Raw genomic sequence first — 19154 nt, 5'->3', positions numbered from 1 at the left:
CCCCATCCCGCTATTCGCGGCACCGGTCGAGCTCCGGCACCGCTACAGGGACCGTCGTTCACGGAGCCGATCTCGCCATAAGGGCTCGAGGTCCCGGTCGACCTCCCGGCACAGAGCTGGTCGCAGGTCCGGTCGGGGAGCGGTACCGATACGATACCGTACCGGCACCGGTCCCCAAGACCCAGAGCTGCTCGATCTATTGGCACTTCGGTGCCCACGTTTGCGGCTCCTCCGTGGCTGGCCGGTCAGGAGTCGGCCTCCTCGCAGGCCGGTAGTTACTATAGCCGGGACCGAGATACTGACATGGCCGCGGGACTGTTTCAAGATGCACGTCCCCGGATGCAGGACAGCAGCAATGGCCCTTTTGGACACCCTGGGCATACCATCAAGCCCAGGGTGCTCCCTGGTCCGGCCCTACTACTCTTGCTTCGGAGCGCAGGGCGCCGGAAGCCACCGTATCCCGCCCTCCTCCGGCAGAGTCAGAGGACCATGTCATCCATCCTCCAGACTCCCGGAGCATCTCGAGCAGGAACGGCCACAGGAGCACAGTGCCATTCAGGACCCACTCGTCCCGGGATATCCTCCTCCTCTTCCCCGGATGAGGCCGTGGCAGGGTCCTCTTCTTCGGGGCGCCGCCAATAGATCTGAGAGCCCACCAGGACCTTCTTCGCCGGGTAGCTCTCAACATAAACCTCCCGGTAGAGGAAGTGCCGGAGGTGGACGACCCGGTGGTCAGCATCCTGGCCGCTGACACCCCGACGCGTGTGGCCCTGCCATTTATCAGGACCATCCAGGCTGCTACTGATACCCTGTGGCAGACTCCAGCCTCGATTCCGCCAACGGCTAAAGGGGTGGAGAGGAGGTACATGGTACCCTCCGGGGGTACGAACACTTGTACGTCCACCCTCCTCCCTCCTCTTTAGTCGTACAATCTGTCAATGACAGGGAGCGCCACGGCCAACAGGCGCCTGCTCCGAAATCCAAAGAGGCTAGACGGATGGACCTGCTAGGCCGTAAGGTGTACTCGGCAGGTGCCTTACAGCTCCGAGTGGCCAACCAGCAGGCTCTGTTGAGCCGCTACAACTTTAACACCTGGACGGAGGTTGGCCGCTTTACTGAGTTGCTGCCCCGGACTCGCGCCAGGAGTTCGCAGCTTTTGTGGAGGAAGGCAAAAAGGTTGGCAGGACCTCCCTCCAAGCTTCCCTTGACGCGGCCGATTCGGCTGCCGGACTGTAGCCTCAGGTATCACAATGAGGCGAATCTCCTGGCTCCAGGCCTCCAACCTGCCACCGGAACTGCAGTACACCCTACAAGACTTACCCTTTGAGGGCCGGGGTTTGTTCTCGGACAAAACGGACCCTCGGCTGCAAAGCCTAAAAGACAACAGGGTGATCATGAGGTCCCTCGGGATGCACACCCGTGACCCAACGTAGGCCCTTTAGGCCCAACCCCGCCGCCCGTACTTTCCGCCTCGAAACCGGCAGGACTTCAACAGAAGGCGAGGCCGGGGTGGGCGAAGGCGCCAGTCTGGCCCCCATGCGGGGCAGTCTCAAGGTCCCTCTAAGGCCCCACCCGGGCCCAAGGGCAATTTTTGAAGGTACGCCGGGGACGGTCTACCAGACTCAGTTCAGGATCCTTTTCCCCCTTTTCCAACCGCCTCTCCTACTTCCTTCCGGCGTGGTCACATCTTACTTCCGACCAGTGGGTGCTACGCACGGTGAAGCAAGGATACCACCTCCAGTTTGCTTCATCCCCGCCTTCCACCCCCCTTCCCGGTCCCTCTTCAGGGACCCTCTCACGAGCAAATCCTCTGGCACGAGGTGCAATCTCTCCTCACTGCAGGAGCCATAGAGGAAGTTCCGCTACCCGAGAGGGGAAGGATTTTACTCCCGCTATTTCCTCATCCCCAAGTCCAAGGGAGGCTCTCCGACCTATTCTCGACTTGCGGGGACTCAACAAGTGGCTACGCAAGTTGAAGTTCCGCATGGTCTCCCTGGGAACTATTATCCATCCTTGGATCCTGGAGACTGGTACGCCGCCCTCGACATGAAGGACGCGTACTTCCACATAGCGATCTTCCCCCCACGCACAGGAAGTACCTTCGGTTCACAATCAACCAACACCACTTTCAATTCGCTGTCCTCCCCTTTGGCCTGTCTACGGCCCCAAGGTCTTTACAAAATGCATGGCAGTCGTCGCCGCCCACCTTCGCAGGCAACAGATACATGTCTACCCGTATCTGGACGACTGGCTCATCAAAGGCGCCTCGCAAGCCCAAGTCCGTCATCACGTTTCCGTGATCACGGACCTCTTCGGCCGCTTGGGCCTCCTCCTCAATGCGGAAAAGTCCACTCTCATTCCAACACAGAGACTGGACTTCATAGGAGCGACCCTGGACTCCTCCCTCGCCAGAGCCTACTTACCGCAAGCCCGCTTCCTGGCGATCACTTCACTCATACGGCGCTTGCAAGCCGCTCATCTAACCTCAGCTCGCACCTGCCTCGCTCTTCTGGGACATATGGCTGCATGCACTTATGTCACCAAGTACGCCAGGCTCCGCATGCGGCCCTTTCAGACGTGGCTCCACTCGGTCTTCCGTTCCCCCGCGCAGGGACTCCATGGACGTGCTGCTCACGATCCCTCCAGGTCCCCTACGCTCCCTCGACTGGTGGTTGGACCCGTCTCTGGTTTGTGCGGGGATGCCATTTCATCCGCAGCAACCGTCACTAACCCTTACGACGGACGCGTCATCCCTCGGCTGGGGAGCCCATCTAGGTCGCTTGCAGACCCAGGGCCGTTGGTCAGCCGACGAGCTCAACCTCCATATCAAACGTCCGAGAGCTGAGAGCCGTTCGTCTAGCCTGCCAGACATTCCAACAGCACCTTCGTGGCCGTTGTGTCTCCGTCTTTACGGACAACACAACGGCCATGTACTACATCAACAAGCAGGGAGGGACCCGCTCGTCTCCCCTGTGTCTGGAGGCTATTCAACTGTGGGACTTCTGCATAGCCCTCCAGGTGGACCTGGTGGCATCCTTCCTCCCAGGAGTCCGGAACACCCTGGCGGATCGGCTGAGCAGGTCCTTCCTCTGCCACGAGTGGTCGATCCGGCCGGACATCATTTACTCCGTCTTCCAGAGGTGGGGTTTCCCCTCGTAGACCTCTTCGCCTCCACTCGAACAGGAAGTGCCAGGAGTTCTGCTCATTCCAGGGCCTCTCCCCGGATCGCTGACGGACGCGTTCCTCCTGCCTGGAACCACCGCCTGCTTTATGCCTTCCCTCCGTTTCCCTGGTGCACAGGGTCCTGCTCAAGCTCCGCAGGGACAGTGCGCATCTTATCTTGATCGCGCCTGCGTGCCCAGGCAACCCTGGTACACCACGCTCCTGGATCTGTTCGGTAGCCGCTCCAATTCCCCCCTGTGTCCCAGACCTGATCACACAGGACCACGGGAGACTTCGTCACCCAGACCTGCGATCCCTCCACCTCACGGCGTGGCTCCTGCATGGCTGAACGCTGACGAGTTGCGCTGTTCCAATTCGGTGCAGCGCATCCTCCTTAGTAGCAGGAAGCCTCCACCCGCCGGACGTATGTGGCCAAATGGACGCGCTTCACGGCCTGGTGCGCATCGCACGATGCTTCTCCCTTACAGGCGTCAATCCCGACAATCCTCGACTACCTCTGGCACCTTAAGCAGGAGGGCCTGGCGACTTCCTCCCTTAAGGTGCACCTGGCAGCGATATCCACCTTCCATCCGGGAGAGGGTGGTTACTCGGTGTTTTCTCACCCAGTAGTCTCTCGCTTCATGAAGGCCTGGAGCGTACTTATCCCCCCGCTCGTCACCCAGCCCCCTCCTGGGACCTGAACTTGGTCCTAAACAGACTTATGTTACCGCCCTTTGAGCCGCTTGCGACTTGTTCGCTTCTCTACCTATCGTGGAAGACGGTGTTCTTGGTGGCGATCACCTCAGCACGCAGGGTCTCGGAGATCAGAGCCCTCACTGTGGACCCTCCGTACACTGTCTTCCATAAAGACAAGGTACAACTGCGACCTCATCCGGCATTCCTCCCTAAGGTGGTGTCTGCCTTCCATACTAGCCAGGACATCTTTCTCCCGGTTTTCTTCCCGAAGCCTCATGCTTCTCGGCGGGAACAGCAGCTTCACACCTTGGATGTGCGCAGAGCGCTAGCTTTCTATGTGGAAAGGACCAAGCCCTTCCGGAAGTCTCCGCAGCTCTTTGTGGCCGTTGCGGAGCGGATGAAAGGTCTACCAGTCTCCTCCCAGAGGATTCCTCTTGGGTCACGGCCTGTATTCGCACGTGCTACGCGCTAGCTCATGTTCCCCTCGGACGCCTTACAGCGCATTCCACCAGGGCGCAAGCTTCCTCAGCGGCCTTCCTGGCGCACGTGCCCATCCAAGAGATTTGCCGTGCTGCGACCTGGTCATCGGTCCATACTTTCGCCTCACACTATGCGTTGGTACAACAGTCTCGAGACGACGCAGCCTTTGGAGTGGCGGTACTCCAGGCTGCCACGTCTCACTCCGACCCCTCCGCCTAGGTAAGGCTTGGGAATCACCTACCTGGAATGGATATGAGCAATCACTCGAAGAAGAAAACAAGGTTACTCACCTTTGTAACTGTTGTTCTTCGAGATATGTTGCTCATATCCATTCCACACCCACCCTCCTTCCCCACTGTCGGAGTAGCCGGCAAGAAGGAACTGAAGGGTGGCCGGGTCGGCTGGGGTATTTATGCGGCGCCATGGTGGCGCCACTAGGGGGCGCCCAGCCGACCCGCTGAGTGTTGCTAGGGTAAAAGTTTCTCCGACGGCTGTGCACGCGGCGCGCACACACCTACCTGGAATGGATATGAGCAACACATCTCGAAGAACAACAGTTACAAAGGTGAGTAACCTTGTTTTCTCACTAAATCATGCCTCTCAGAATTTAAATAATGTTCTTAATGATTAGCTCTGGTCAGAAAATAGAATTTCTGTTCTATAGTGAGAATGAGGTGTCATTCTTTGTCTTTCATACAAAGCTGAGAAATTTCTGATTAGAAAAGTCTGTTCAGGTGGCTGCTAGGGTTTTGTCAGATTGTTTGTAGTAAGTGACAGAAATTGTGAGATTCCTTTAAAATTGAGCAGATATGTATCATATCAGGAGTTGTTTCATTTTGCAGTTGCTCATGCATCGCTGTTCATTCAGAACTCCTCTGTCACTGCCTGCTGCGTAGTACTGATGTTGGTGTTCTCTTACAAAAGCGAGATTGAGCAAATGTGGCACGGCTGGTTTACTGTAAGTGTCTATTGACCTGTGTCTTTCACAGATAAATTAAACTTTAAATATTTCAGTCTTGGGTGCTTTATGTAGGTTAATAATGCATGTAAAGTATTTGCTTTAATCTTGGAGACTGACTGTGGGCCAGAATCTCCTCTGTGCTGTGGTTGCTGTACACAGCACCACCAGCAAAGCAGCCAGAAAGCCGATATAGTCAGCCACAGGGTATCCTCACAGAGTGGATCCCATGATGGGGAAAGAGCCAATGAAGCTGCTCTTCCTCTCCCTCCATCTTCCCATCCCCCTCCTGCATCCTGGGCTGTGAGTGTAAGGCATTTCCTTGTATCCTGGTGAGCCCCAGCTGTTGTATTGACCTTTTGGAACTGTTGGCAGCCAGGGCAAGTTAAAGCAGCCCTCAGGGGACTGGCCTGCCCCAGGAGTGGGGGGCTTAAAGCCACCATGGAACCTGCTCCCACCCTTTAACACTCTGTATTTCTTGGCTGCAGCTGAGGATCTGGGCCTTGGTGTATTGAGCCTCTTTAACATGTTTCCCTCTAGTGTTCACCCTTGATTTGAGGCAAAGCCTATACAGTCGCCTCTTGATAGATTATTAGGTTTAGGGGCAAATTCTGCTTTCATTTACCCCTCTTTAAATCTAGAGTGACTCCACTGAAGGCAACAGGGTCACCCTGGCTTTTGGGAGGTTTAACTGAGAACAGAATCTGGCTCATAGCGTTAATGGAAAAGAAGTTCTTGCTGCTCAAATTAGCAAAAATGTACTCACTCGAGTGGCAAACTTAACCTGTCTCTGAAAGTGTCCATCTTTATTGAGACTTTGTGTAATGTTCCAGCCAGCAATAGCTGAGTAACCTTGACTCTTGGATTCCAACCTCTGGTTTTTATTCACTTCCAACAAGGTGTTCTGTTATGCCGTGGTAATCATCTTAGCTGATCTGGCAAACCTGGCAAGCACAGCGCTGATGATAACTGTTCAAAAAGACTGGATTGTGGTCATCACAGGTGATAACAGAGGCCAGCTGGCTGGTGAGCTAGATACAGTCTATGTTCATTTACATTGGAGCCAAAGCTATATTTTATTTAATAGAAGAAACATAGTTACATATTTATTTAGAAACAAATTTTTAATCTCATTCCTTAATAAGAGTCTAAGAAGATTAAATAGAGCTGTGTTCAAAGCATCCTCTCTCACGGGAAAGCCTTGTAATGTGTAGGTAACAAAGATTTCAGTTTTTCACCAATTTCTGGTTGGTCAGATAAAAAATTGGACTGTGCTTATTAGTAATGAGCTTTTATTAACAAGTAAAAGTAGCAAAGTTATTTCAGGTGAAGCAACTACTGAGACTTGACAACATCCATTTAGACAGGAGTCTACATGGCACAATAGGTTGATTACACTTGTCTTCTGCTTTGGGAGACCTGATTCAAACCCTGGCACAAATCATAAGTGAAAGGACATATCAAAGTCTCTCTGTACCTCACACCACCACCACATATTGCAATTAGGCTTTCTTGGAAGTCTCTCTCTGACAGCATCACAGGTCTAGATTAGGAAGGGTTCTTGTAAATCAAGATTAAAGTGCACTGCCAAAGTTGAGCAAGGAAGCATACATGTCTCTCCATGCTCTACCAGACTCAAACCACTGTTATTAGTCCCTTGCTTTCATGAGCACATCTTTATCTGTCCTCTCTCCCACCCAGTCACTTTATTTTTCATGTGGTCTTCTGTAAAATATATTGCTCCTTTTGAATAACTTAAGTGATAACTTATTATTAATATTTATTAGTTTTATCACAGTAACACTTAGAGGCCCTGAGTGAAATTCGGACTTCATAAGATGAGATGCTGTATAACTCATATAATATGAGACAGTCCCTGCCTATAGAGCTTTTAGTGTTATTAATCAAACAAAGGGTGGAAGAATTATCATGTCAGTACTGATGCATGTGTGTGTATGTATATATGTAGAGTGAAATGCATTCTGTTTTTATACCATGTCTAGGAATGAATGCAGCTATAAGAAGAATGGATCAAGTCATAAATATCTTCGCTCCCCTGTCTGTGGGGCAGGTTATGACCTGGGCCTCTAATGTCATTGGCTGTGGATTTATTCTTGGATGGAACTTGATCTCTCTTCTGGTAGAATTTATATTCCTATCCAGGGTGTACCAACTAGTGCCTCCTTTGGCTGTAAAATCTCAACAGAATGCAGGAGAATATGTTATAGAAAGACAAGTGGAGCTTACAAATGTGCCAGGTAAGTAGTATTCAATAGGAGAACAGCCTCCCACCAACATTTAGAAAATGTATTACTATAAAATACAGGCTTACATCCAAAATGTTGAATGACACATCAAATAATTAGAGTCCTAGAAGGTATCCAACGAGTCAGTCCACAGGAACTGTATGAAGATAATAAAATTACCATCAAAAGAAAAGAGAAAAGCCAAGTAGCAAATATGCGGGGGTCAATTCTCCAGATTTATGTATTAGGGTGATTTACATACACAACTCGCAATGGCATTAAGGGGGAGTTATTGCTGGAAATCTCTCATGTGGGTGGGAGAGTAGCAGAGCCTCCATTGTTTAATGCCTTGCCAGGGAGATTTAAAGACTGTTTAATGAATCCATCTGTCTGCATTATGTACTCCTTGGTATAGAGCACTATCCTGCAGCACATCACTGAACCACTATATCTGACAGCCATTTAGAATGATGGTTGTCATAGCAATTCAAGATGCTAAAAGAAAAGAAGTCAGTGAAGAATGGTTTAATGCATGTAATCCCTAATATTCAGTTTATTTTTGCTACTCTCTTTAAAAGAGCATTGTACCCCCAATGACCGTCTTCCTGCTTTAGTGGTTCTCCATGGGGTCAATTCCTGCCTCATTGCACATGGCCATCTCCTACTAATGACAATGGAAGTTATGCATTAGTACTGTTGCCCATTTTTGACCTGAACTACTCATCAAAGTTTGGGGCCCTTCAGATGTTCTAGCTGGAGGAAGAAATTGGTGATAGTCAGGTATGCAATTCTGTTTATATGCGAAGTCCTGCCTCTCTTAACACAGGAGGAATCAAGTAAGAAAAGGATCAGTTTCTTAACTTGCAGAGTTCAAGTTTCTTTAGCCAACACCCAGCCCCAAAGTGCTCTCTCTAGCTTCTTCCAGAGTCACACTGTGCTTCCAGGCTCCTGCTTGACTTTTCTTGCCTTTCTTCCTCTGCCTCTCTCTGTTCTTGTCTGCCATATCAGTAATTTCAATAGCAGTGTTTTTTCTCACACTCTCATACACACATACCCAAAACAATATTCAGCCCAAAAGCTCCTCAGCTGGTTCACACACACCTTTTGTTTTTGGTGGGGCTTATGTTTACAGTGATGTTAATTGAAGAGTGAGTTCACACTTATCAATCTCAGTGGGGTTTTAACCCAACCCATAACAACGTTTCACCAAACTCATGCCAGGAGACTAGATCACTTAAGACAACTCCTCTGACATCGACTTTACTCCTTGGAGCCAGAGGTGAAAGTAAGCTGGTACGGCCTGGTATGATGTACCAGCAAGAGCCAGTACGCCATTCCGGACCAGACTGGCTGGTGATTTAAAGGGCCCGGGGCTCCCCGCAGCGGCCAGAGTCCAGGGCCCTTTAAATCGCCTCCTGAGCCCCGCTGCCAGAGCCCTGGGATAATGGCGACAGGGGTCCGAGGATGATTTAAAGGCCCCGGAGCTCCCAGCTGTAGTCGGAGCCCCGGGGTCTTTAAATCTTGATTTTAAGGGCCTGGGGAATTTAAAGGCCCCGCCTCTTCCGGTTGAGGCCACGCCCCCTCCTCAGGACTCCGGAGAACCAGTAAGTCCTTTGTTACTTTCACCCCTGCCTGAAGCTCAGCCTTACTAATGCTAATCAGCAGATGCAACATCAATGGGGGTGAGTCTGTACTAGCAGCTAGTATTGGGACATAATACAACTTGATGCTTTTAGACATTTTAAGAAAAAAGACAATAAAATCACAAATTAGGTCAACCCATGTTAGGTCCACACTACCCTCCTGTCAGTGGTGTGTGTCATCACCAGGAATGCTTCCACTGACTGAAGAGGGGCAGTGTTGGGGGCTGAGAGCCAGGTATCAGCTCCAAGCAGTTCCCCATTAGGAGTCACTTCTCACCTCCCTACTCTCAGATGGGAGCAGGGGGAAGCCACCCGGGCTTTCTCACCTCTGGTAGGGAGATCTGTACCTGAAGTCCAGTGGGCTGTATTGTTCCTAATGGGAAGCTGGGACCATAGGGCAGCAGGGCTCCCAAGAGGGAGCCTGGGCTGTACCCCAAGCTGGGAGCCCAGGTGACAGCCAGCTTGGAGCAAAGACCCAGCAGCAGACCAGCTGGGGAGCCAGCTTGCTCATCAATTTCACAACTCCAGCCATGAAATTGACAAGACAGCCAACAGCTGATGTAAGTAACATGCAGTATCTACACAGACACTGTGCCGCCCTAACTACGCCGACATAAGCCCTCCTCTTGTGGAGGTGGAGTTATGTCGTCGGTGCAGTAGGGCACTTATATCAGTGGGAGCAAGTCTGTAGTGTGTACACTGACAGGTCAACATAAGCTGCTTTGTGTAATCCAAGCCTTATAAATTTGGTGCAGGGATGATTAGCTGAAATCCATTATACTAACCTCCACTCCCCAAGCTCTTGTATGTGATGTTCAAGCTAACATATTGTTCTCACTGAGGAAAAGTATCCTGTGCAATTGTTCACTCCCTACCATTTAGGACAGTCTTTATCCATTATTGATGAAGAATTTTTTTTAAATACCAAGCAAACCACCTGCAAATAGACATCCTGTGAGATTCTGCTACAGATGTGCCTGTTCAGCCTGGTCTACCTTTTAGATCAGAGGTAGACAACCTATGGCATGCATGCCGAAGGCAGCACGTGAGCTGATTTTCAGTGGCACTCACACTGCCCAGATCCTGGCCACCGATCCAGGGGACTCTGCATTTTAATTTAATTTTAAATAAAGCTTCTTAAATATTTTAAAAACCTTATTTACTTTACATACAACAATAGTTTAGTTATATATTATAGACTTCTAGAAAGAGACCTTCTAAAAACGTTAGAATGTATTACTGGCACGCGAAACCTTAAATCAGAGTGAATAAATGAAGGCTCGGCATACCACTTCTGAAAAGTTGCCGATCCCTGTTTTAGATCAAGATGGCTACATAGCTCAAGGCTGTGAAAAATTTCATACTCTGACTGCAGAAGTTAGATCTATCTACTGGATGTGGCTAGGCTGACAGAATAATTCTCCCATTGACGTAGCTACCTCCTCCATAGGCACTGAGTTTCTAGCCCGGGCCCACGCTTCCTCCCAGGCCCTACCCCCCGCATCTTCCTGCCCCAGTTCTACCCCTGCCCCGCCTCTTCCTGCCCTATTCCGCCCCTTCCCCCAAATGCTCCTGGCCCTCGCTCCTCCCCCCGCCTTCTCTCAGTGCTTCCTGCATGCTGCAGAACAGCTGATCCCAGCACCTGCCGCCCGCCATGGAGAGGAGGAGTCGCTGATTGGTGGGGCTGCCGGTGGGGGGGAGGGGCCAGGGAAGATGGGCAGGTGGTGATAGTGGGTGCTAAGCACAATTTTTTTTCCCCTAGGGGTCAGTGCCTATGACCTCCTCTTGGAAAGATGGATTAACTACCTTGACAGAAAAACCCTTTCTGGCAATATCGGAAGTGTCTACATTACAGTGGCACAGCTGCAGTGCCATAGCTGTACTGCTGTAGCCACTGTGGTGTAGACATACCCTCTGTTGACTATACTAATGAGAACATACTAGCCATCCACAAGTGTATTTTTTTGTAAGGACAGGCATCTCTATGTGTGGGGTAGGTGGCAGGAATAGCAGAGGGGGAGGTAAATGGGATTACAGGAGTGGGGGTTGAATAGGAGAAGCGGGGGAGGTGAAGAGGAGTCAGAGGGATGGACAGTTAGATAGGAACACAGGGTGATAGGGGAGGAGCCAGGGAAGGGGTGAAGAGACTGGATAGGAGTAGAAGGAGAGGGGACAGGAAAGCTGAGGGAGTGGAGTAAGGGGTTGGAGGAGCAGAGGGACACAGACAAAGCCCGGGGTCACAGTGGTAGAAGGGTCTAACCATTAGAACATGCTCCCCTACAAAACCTGGAATTGAATCCAGGAGTCCGGAGTATCTATTCTGTTTTCAGCAAGTAGCTGTGAAACCCATTGGCAAAGTGTGTGTCTCATTCCCCACTCTGCTTGCTTCACACAGAGGATAACAGCCTACTGTGGCTACTAGTTATTCTATTAGCTCAAGTGGTAGAGGTCCATGCAGTGAGTCTAACAGTTCAAATCATGCTGCTGATCCAAGCTGCGGGAAGTGGGGGTGTCAGTGTGCTTCCACATGATAGAATTTCAGCGTTTTTACTTGTTACTTAGGTTTCGAACATTACGTTAAAAAAGAAACTACATTAACAGTATGCTAAGGTTGTATAGTTGAGCACACATTAGGAAATGCCAGAATTAAAGTTACCTGGGGAATCTTAATTTGACTGTCTCATGTGTATGCATTATGATACAGTCTTTAGTGACATGATCACATACTAATTTTTCCCATGGGGACCTCGGCCTCATTCAGTGTTCTGGGGAAGAATCATGGCTGTGTATCCCTCCCTACCTCTGCCACAGAGTTCCTATGCATGCTGGACAAATCACCTAAACCAAAACAGAGCCGTCCAGAGGATTCAGGGGGCCTGGGGTCTTTGGTGGCGGGGGGGCCCCGCGACTGAATTACCGCCAAAGACCCAGCACTTTGGTGGTGGGTCCCAGGGCGGAAGGACTTCCCGCCGCCGAATTGCTACCGAAGACCCGCCCCAGGACCCGCCGCTGAAGTGCTGGAAGGACTCCCTGCTGCGGGTCTTTGGGGCACTCCGGCAGCGGGTCCTGGAGTGGAAGGACCCCCTGCTGCCGAATTGCCGATGACGACCTGGAGCAGAAGAAGCTCCGGGGGCCCAGGCCCCGTGAGAGTTTTCCGGGGCCCCCGGACTGAGTGAAGGACCCCGCTCCAGAGGCCCTGAAAAACTCTCGTGGGGGCCCCTGGGGGCCTGGGGCAAATCGCCCCTCTTACCACCCCCCGGGCAGCCCTGAACCAAAATGTTCACAGGTGACCACTAACTGTGTATGCCTAATTTTCTGGATGCCCAACACCTGAGACCAGGTTTGCAGAAGTGTTCAGCATTCACAGCTGCAACTGGAGTCAATTGAGTCTATGCTTTGAGTATGTTAAAGTGACAGAAAATGCTAAGTACTCTGAAAAATTGTGACCTAGTTGTTTCAAGTCGGACACCCAAAAATAGTGGATACTCTAGACAATTTTGGCCTTGATCTCATTGTGTCTCAGTTCCCCATCAGTAAAATGAAGATAATAATAGCTCCTAATCTCACAGAGTTGTTGTGAAGATAAATGAATTAATGTTTGTGGAGCACTCAGATATTATGGTGAGCACACTCCAGAAACATCCATGAGACAATTAATAATTTTGTATTCAGTGCAGCATTTGGATGATGTGTGTTAAATAAGTCCTTGGACCACACATTGAATGAGGAGGATAAAAAGAAATATTGAATAAACACCCATTTACTGAACAAGGTACTGGATCTTGTGGAAAAAATATGGGATCATGTAATTAAAGAATGTATCATAATGCATATGCACTAAGGGATTGAATTAAGGTTGCACTGAAAGCATTTATTCTGGCATTTTCTAACTTTTGAGTGCTTGAGTGCCATCCTTAATACTCTTTTAATGTAGTTATTTTTGTATGACACATAAGATATATATTTATGCACTGAAATATGAGCCTTACAATGACATTTTTACAATCATTTTTCTCACACACAGGGTAATTAGCACTTAGCACTTACATTTTCAAAGTACTCTACAAACATTAATAGTAATTAAACTAAACTTACTCTTGATGGATGATATGATCACTTAGATGGAATTAGCTGGAGGTAACTGAAACTGACTATAAATATGAGAATAATTTACATTTTCTGAAAACTCATTCTTTCACAGAAAAAAGTATCATGTGCCTTTTAAAAATGAAATACCTTTGATGGGGCAAGTAAACCTGCATATATATTACAGTTGCAGTTATAAAGCTCTACACTTTCAAAGTTCTTTGTAAGAACTAAATGTCAAATCCTCACAAAAGCCCTAAAAGTTTGAAAATAGTATTATCTCGCTTCTATACATGGGAAATCTGAGAGAGACACAAGTAATTTACCCAGGGACTCAGTATTAGCACCAAAATTATAACTCAAGAGTTTCTGGGTCCTAATCTTCTCCTCAGCTCAGTAGACCATAGTCATCACATTTAGCTCCAATAACAGAGCTTAAAAACAATCTTAAGGAACTTAAACTTCTAAATATCTTCCAAAATATATACAGTAAGGTTAACCATGATACTTCTGAGATGTATCTAATTTACATTTAAATCTTTATTTTGTAGTTGTATTGAAACACCATTCTTTTTTCTAAGCTTGCAATATAGATGATGATGAACTGGATATTGGGTTTCCAGCCAATATTTCTTTTTTGTGTGTGCAATAAATCCCATACTGGATCTGGTGCCATTTTGAATGTCTGAACCAAAAGAGTAGAAACAGAGCTAGAAACTTTTACTTAACAAGTTCCCCCTTAAGTTCATTAGTTCTGATTAAAAATTGATTTGTCTGACCTTACTTTAACTTTATTTTGTGTGTGTGTGGGAGGGGGAGGGGGTGGTGGCAGCAAACAGCCAAACTAGTATGAGATGTTTTGTTCCTCTTTCAAATATTTTGGCTTAACCAATATATAGACAGTGTCAATGGCTTGCTTTCATAATGTAGCTACCAACACAGTAGAGGAACTTGTGATTCAATTTGTCACGTCACTCTCTGGACAAGATGTAAGGCTATGCCTTCCACCCGAAAAGGTCAAATGAAGTAATTCAGGGCCAATTAATAACAGGTCCACTTTCAACTCCCTTTGGTTGATGCTTTCAAATGTCTTTAATCTTTGCCTTCTAGCAGCTGCTTTGAACAGATCAGTCGGGGTCCACTCTTCCTAAGAAAGCAGGAATTCTTATTGCACTTACTGCACAGTGGAGCAGTTGCCACCAGAACCATTAAAACCTTCTGACTGGTATTTTACAGGGGATCTTCCCATTTGCTCAGCTGTTGTTGAATTCATCAACAAACCTGGGATTCCAGAGGCACCGACAGAGCAGAAATCCAGTCCTGAAATGCAATGCAAGTCAGTCACAAAACTGCCTCTTTGCTTCAGAAAAATGCACAGGATGCTGTGTACGTGCAGAGATGGCTGGAAAGTATATTATAGGCAGTCTGTCTTTTTAGCAGGCTTGGGTTTAGCCTTCTTGTACACCACAGTGCTGGGCTTTGACTGTATCACTACAGGGTATGCCTACACGCAGGGGATCAGTGGCTCTCTTCTCAGCATACTCATGGCACTTTCTGGCTTCTCAGGACTAATGGGCACAATTTTGTTTACTAAGCTAAGGAAGCATTATGGCTTGGCTGTCACAGGAGTCATATCCAGCCTCCTCCATGTAAGCTGTTTAATGCTGTGTGTGTTTTCAGTCTTTGCCCCCGGCAGTCCTTTTGACTTGGGTATTTTCTCTCTTCTCACAAGTAAGAACTCTTCCTTAAACCAAGAGACACTGTAAAAGAACCAGCTGCATATTTACCCATTCCAAAGAAACATCAACCAACCCATACTGCCTGATCGTTCTTCAATTCGTTGGACAGCGTGCATGGGAGCGATCACCCAGAATCCTATATTTCAATCATTCTCTTGTTCTCAGGAGTGATACTAGCCAGAATTGGTAAGTATACATGCAATTTGCCACCACATGCGGAGTCACTTCACTGGGTAAATGATTTCTATAAACAAAAAACAGATGTGATGATCTCTGTTACATATGGCCCACATCATCATAGTATTGACTATCTCATAGTCTAATATATTTATACTCACCACACTCCTGTTAGATAGGGAAGTGCTGTTATTCCCATTCTACAAATGGTGTCGGGATTCTGGACGAAGGTAGGCAGGACTAGTGGCAGGAGCTTAAGAGCTGGAATCTGAAGCCAGGATCAGAGTCAGTGTCAGAGTCAAGAGTTGAGCTTCCGGTCAAAGCCAGAGTCCGAGTCAGGAGTCAGGCTGAGGGTCAGGGTCAGAGCCAGAGTCAGGCTGAGGGTCAATACCAACTATCAAGGTCAGTGTTGGGTTTCTGGTGGGGGGGTCGATTGGGAGGCAGAATCCAAGTCAGATCCAAAGTCAATACCTGAAGACTGTTCAGAAGGAAGGCAGTCATGGCAGCTAGCTAGGGATCCATATTGTTGCCTGGACACTTCCTGGCATGTCCCAGGGGCTTATATAAGACACAGGATCCAATGTGGGATTGCTAAAAGAACTGTCAGTTGGATCACTCGAGGTGGGACTTCCCATGGCATGCAGCCTCTGCAAATTGTGGATCACAGGGGTCAGCTAGTTTCCAGCTACTCCTAGGTGGCAATGTGGGGATGTTAATTAGCTGGGAGCCCTGCAGGCTCAGTATCAAGTCCCGCTGATCTTTACAGATGGAGAACTGAAACACAAGGACTAGCCCAAGGTCACATCAGAAGTGTGTGGCACACCAGGGAATCAAACCATCCTCTCCAGCTGCCAGGCTCGCACCTTAACCATTGGACAATACTTCCGCTTACATGGTAGCAATGCATTAGCTATATATATATATATAGTTGCTACTAATTTACTAATACAGCAACCTTCTTAAGTATTAGGATGTAGTACAAACATATGTAACAGGCTTGGAAACAGAAATAACCAAGAACAAAATCTCTCTAATCTAATCTTAAGAACAGAATCATTTGAGCAAATGGATGTTCCATTGGCTTAGAGCCAGTCAAAAAAATCCCTGTACATGAAAGCACAGAACGTACAACAGCAGTTGTGCCAGACTGCTGTATGCTTAAATATGTAAGTAGCAGAATTAGTGATTAGTACTTAAGGTAAGAAAATTCAGATAATTTAATATCAATCTCCTCACAGGTAGCACCATTCTACAAACAAAGGTTTGTAATGGGGGGCGGGGGGCAGGAGGGGATGTTGAGGCTTCTAAAGAGATGCCATTTGGAATGAAATCACTTTCTAGTCAGAACTTTCAGAAAGATTATCCTGTTTTTCATCAAGTTAATGACTGTATATGTATAAACATACTTAACTTACTCTGGGGCTGGTGGAAAGTGAGGGCCTAATTAAGGATGCTTAGCACCTTGGCATAGCAGGCACTAATTTTCAGAGCCTTGTAAGTGTATTTCTGCTCCACTATTCAGAACCTTATTTTTAAATATGAATGCAAAGTAGTTGATTGTGTGGTATAGGGATTTTTGTTAATTATAGCAGCCTTGCATGGAGCTGCCTTATAAACATGATTTTACTACTATGACATTTCAGGGAACAATCCAGACCAGTGAGAGGTTGTCACCCCTGCCCTGCAACCTACGATGCCTCACAGTGCTTTCCTGCTGTAGCTCCCCACCTGGGCTCCTCACATACAGCCAAACAGCATGCAGGTCACCGCCTGAGTGTCGATGAGCAGCTGCATCCTTCCAGTCACATTTCAGTCAAACTCTGGTTTCCACCAGCCTAGGTTATCAGTTGTAGAATGGCCCAAACACACTTGCAGTCCTGAATTTCTCCTCAAAATGTATGTTTTGCACTATCCAGCCTGTCCTGGAGTTTAGATATTTTAGGTCCATTGCCGCTGTAAGGGAATCAATGTCCAATGGTTTGCCACTTTAAATGGAATAATCCACACCGCTCAGTTTAACACAACACTGGGTTAATTTTGATTTAAGGAATAAAACATATTTATTTAACTACAAGGAGATAGGTTAAATAAATATGTGAGTACAAGTGTAAGGCATTCAAGTCAGAAATGATTGCAAGAGAAATAAATATAAAATGCTTCCTATACTAAAACTTAACAAACTAGACTTGGCTCAAGGTGAAGTCCCTTACCACATGTTTCCGGTAACATTGCTGACCAAATTCTCAGGCCAGAATCTGCTCCCAAAGTTCAAAGGCTGTTTCTTTTGTCGTCTTAGGTGAGAGAGAGAAAGAGAGAGAAAACTTGGGGTGTTTTTGTCCCTCACTTTATAATCCAGTCCCCCTTTCCTGCTGTGAGGATGGAGCCATGGAGTGTTGTGGTGAAAGAGGTTCCATGCTGTTGTTTGCTAAAATGTAGATTACTCTGTTACTGCCATCCTTCTTTGCCAAAGAACAGCCACTTGACAGATGATGGCCCATCAATTTTGATGACATATGGCTAGAGGCATCAGCTGGTCCTGTCTCTTTGAGAAATTGGTTTATCCAGACTAGTTTGGTAAACACACTTCAGACCTGATTTCAACTTATGTTTATAACTTTACATATAATGTTACTACACACATTTCATCATGATATTACTGACCAGCGAGTTACTAGTTTTCAAATGATATCACAAGGCATATTTTGTACAATGTTTATTACAATAATGTGTGAAGTGTGAATACAGGGGTGTATTCAGTCACAACTATATTTTGTGTATTCATACTGCATCCATATTGAGATGCCTTTAAATAATCCTTCACTATCTGTTACCCAGGATTACGTGAACTGCTTGTCAATAAAATGTAATTTTAGTTTCTCTCATGCACATGCCAATTCAGCATGTTCTTCAACTATTTTATGCAGATAGTACATGTCATTTATGCATTTGAGTCTTCATTAATAGACATCTAGCAAATATTTCTAGTCAGTTTGACTGCCTTTAGCATATCTGTGTTTTAATGAAACAATTATGTTGCATTCTCAGGATTTCCCCCGGTAATTGTTGGTAGGGCTCTCAGAGGAACAACACTGATCTACATGACAATGACATTTCATGCTACTATTATAGCATTGCTAGCCGACTTAAATTTAGCATTTTCATGGAATCCGAAGTATGCTGCAGAAATAGAAAAGATGGGGGAGAAGTAGCATCACAAAGACTATACTTCTTCTATCAATCCTATTTTAGTAAACCAAATTACAAGGTGTGGCGGGGAGGGAGGAATTAGGTGATTCAATTGCTCAGCATGCTAGCCTGTCACCACTGGAGGTCTAGGTTCAAATCTTTATTAATTCATAAGTGAAGAAAGGTAGTCTCATTTCAGTGCAGGGCTGGTGCAACCATTTAGGCAAACTAGGCGGCTGCCTAGGGCACCTAGTGGTTGAGGGTGCCTAAAAGCCCGCTCAGGGGAGGAGGTGGAATGGAGGTGAGCTGGGGCGGGGAGGGGTAGGCAGTCCGCAGTAATGGGGGAGCGTGCACAGGGGAACCGCTCCCCGCCCCAGATCACTTCCACTCTACTTCCTCCGCTGAGCACACAGCCCCTGCTCTAAGTCTCCTCCAATCGGCACCGCAAGCCTGGAACGGAGAAGAATTAGAGCAGCCCTGGTGTGCTCAGTGAAGGAGAGCTGGGGCGGGCTCCCCAGGTGAGGTCAGCTGCTGCGGTGGGCAGGGTTAGCTGCAGTGGAGGGGGGCGGGGTTAGCTTCCATCGGGGGGGGGGCTCCCCGGGAGGTGTTAGCTGCCATGGAGGGCAGGGTTAGCTGCTGTGGAGAGGGGCGGGGTTAGCTGCTTGAGGGGTGGGCTCCCTTGGCTGGGTTAGTTGCCGTGGAGGAGAGGGCTTTCAAGAGGGAGTAGCTGCTGTGAGAGGGGGCTCCCCATGTAGGGGGGGTGGGTTAGCTGCAGTGGTGG

General features: G+C 47.9%; 1 protein-coding gene across 1 annotated transcript in view; it reads left to right on the top strand.

Moving 5' to 3' along the window:
• Positions 1-19154, top strand: part of LOC116831332 (ferroportin-like) — a 28914-nt gene that overhangs the window by 3751 nt on the left and 6009 nt on the right. The window contains 5 exon segments of the mRNA XM_075061992.1: positions 5181-5296; positions 6196-6322; positions 7300-7554; positions 14424-15007; positions 15010-15196. Coding sequence (XP_074918093.1) covers positions 5181-5296; positions 6196-6322; positions 7300-7554; positions 14424-15007; positions 15010-15196 — 1269 coding nt within the window.

The sequence above is a fragment of the Chelonoidis abingdonii genome, chromosome 2 (assembly GCF_003597395.2).
Source record: "Chelonoidis abingdonii isolate Lonesome George chromosome 2, CheloAbing_2.0, whole genome shotgun sequence".
In the NCBI taxonomy this organism is placed as follows: domain Eukaryota; kingdom Metazoa; phylum Chordata; order Testudines; family Testudinidae; genus Chelonoidis; species Chelonoidis abingdonii.
Note: the sequence above shows the minus strand (reverse complement) of the source record. Positions and strands in the feature narration are given on the sequence as shown.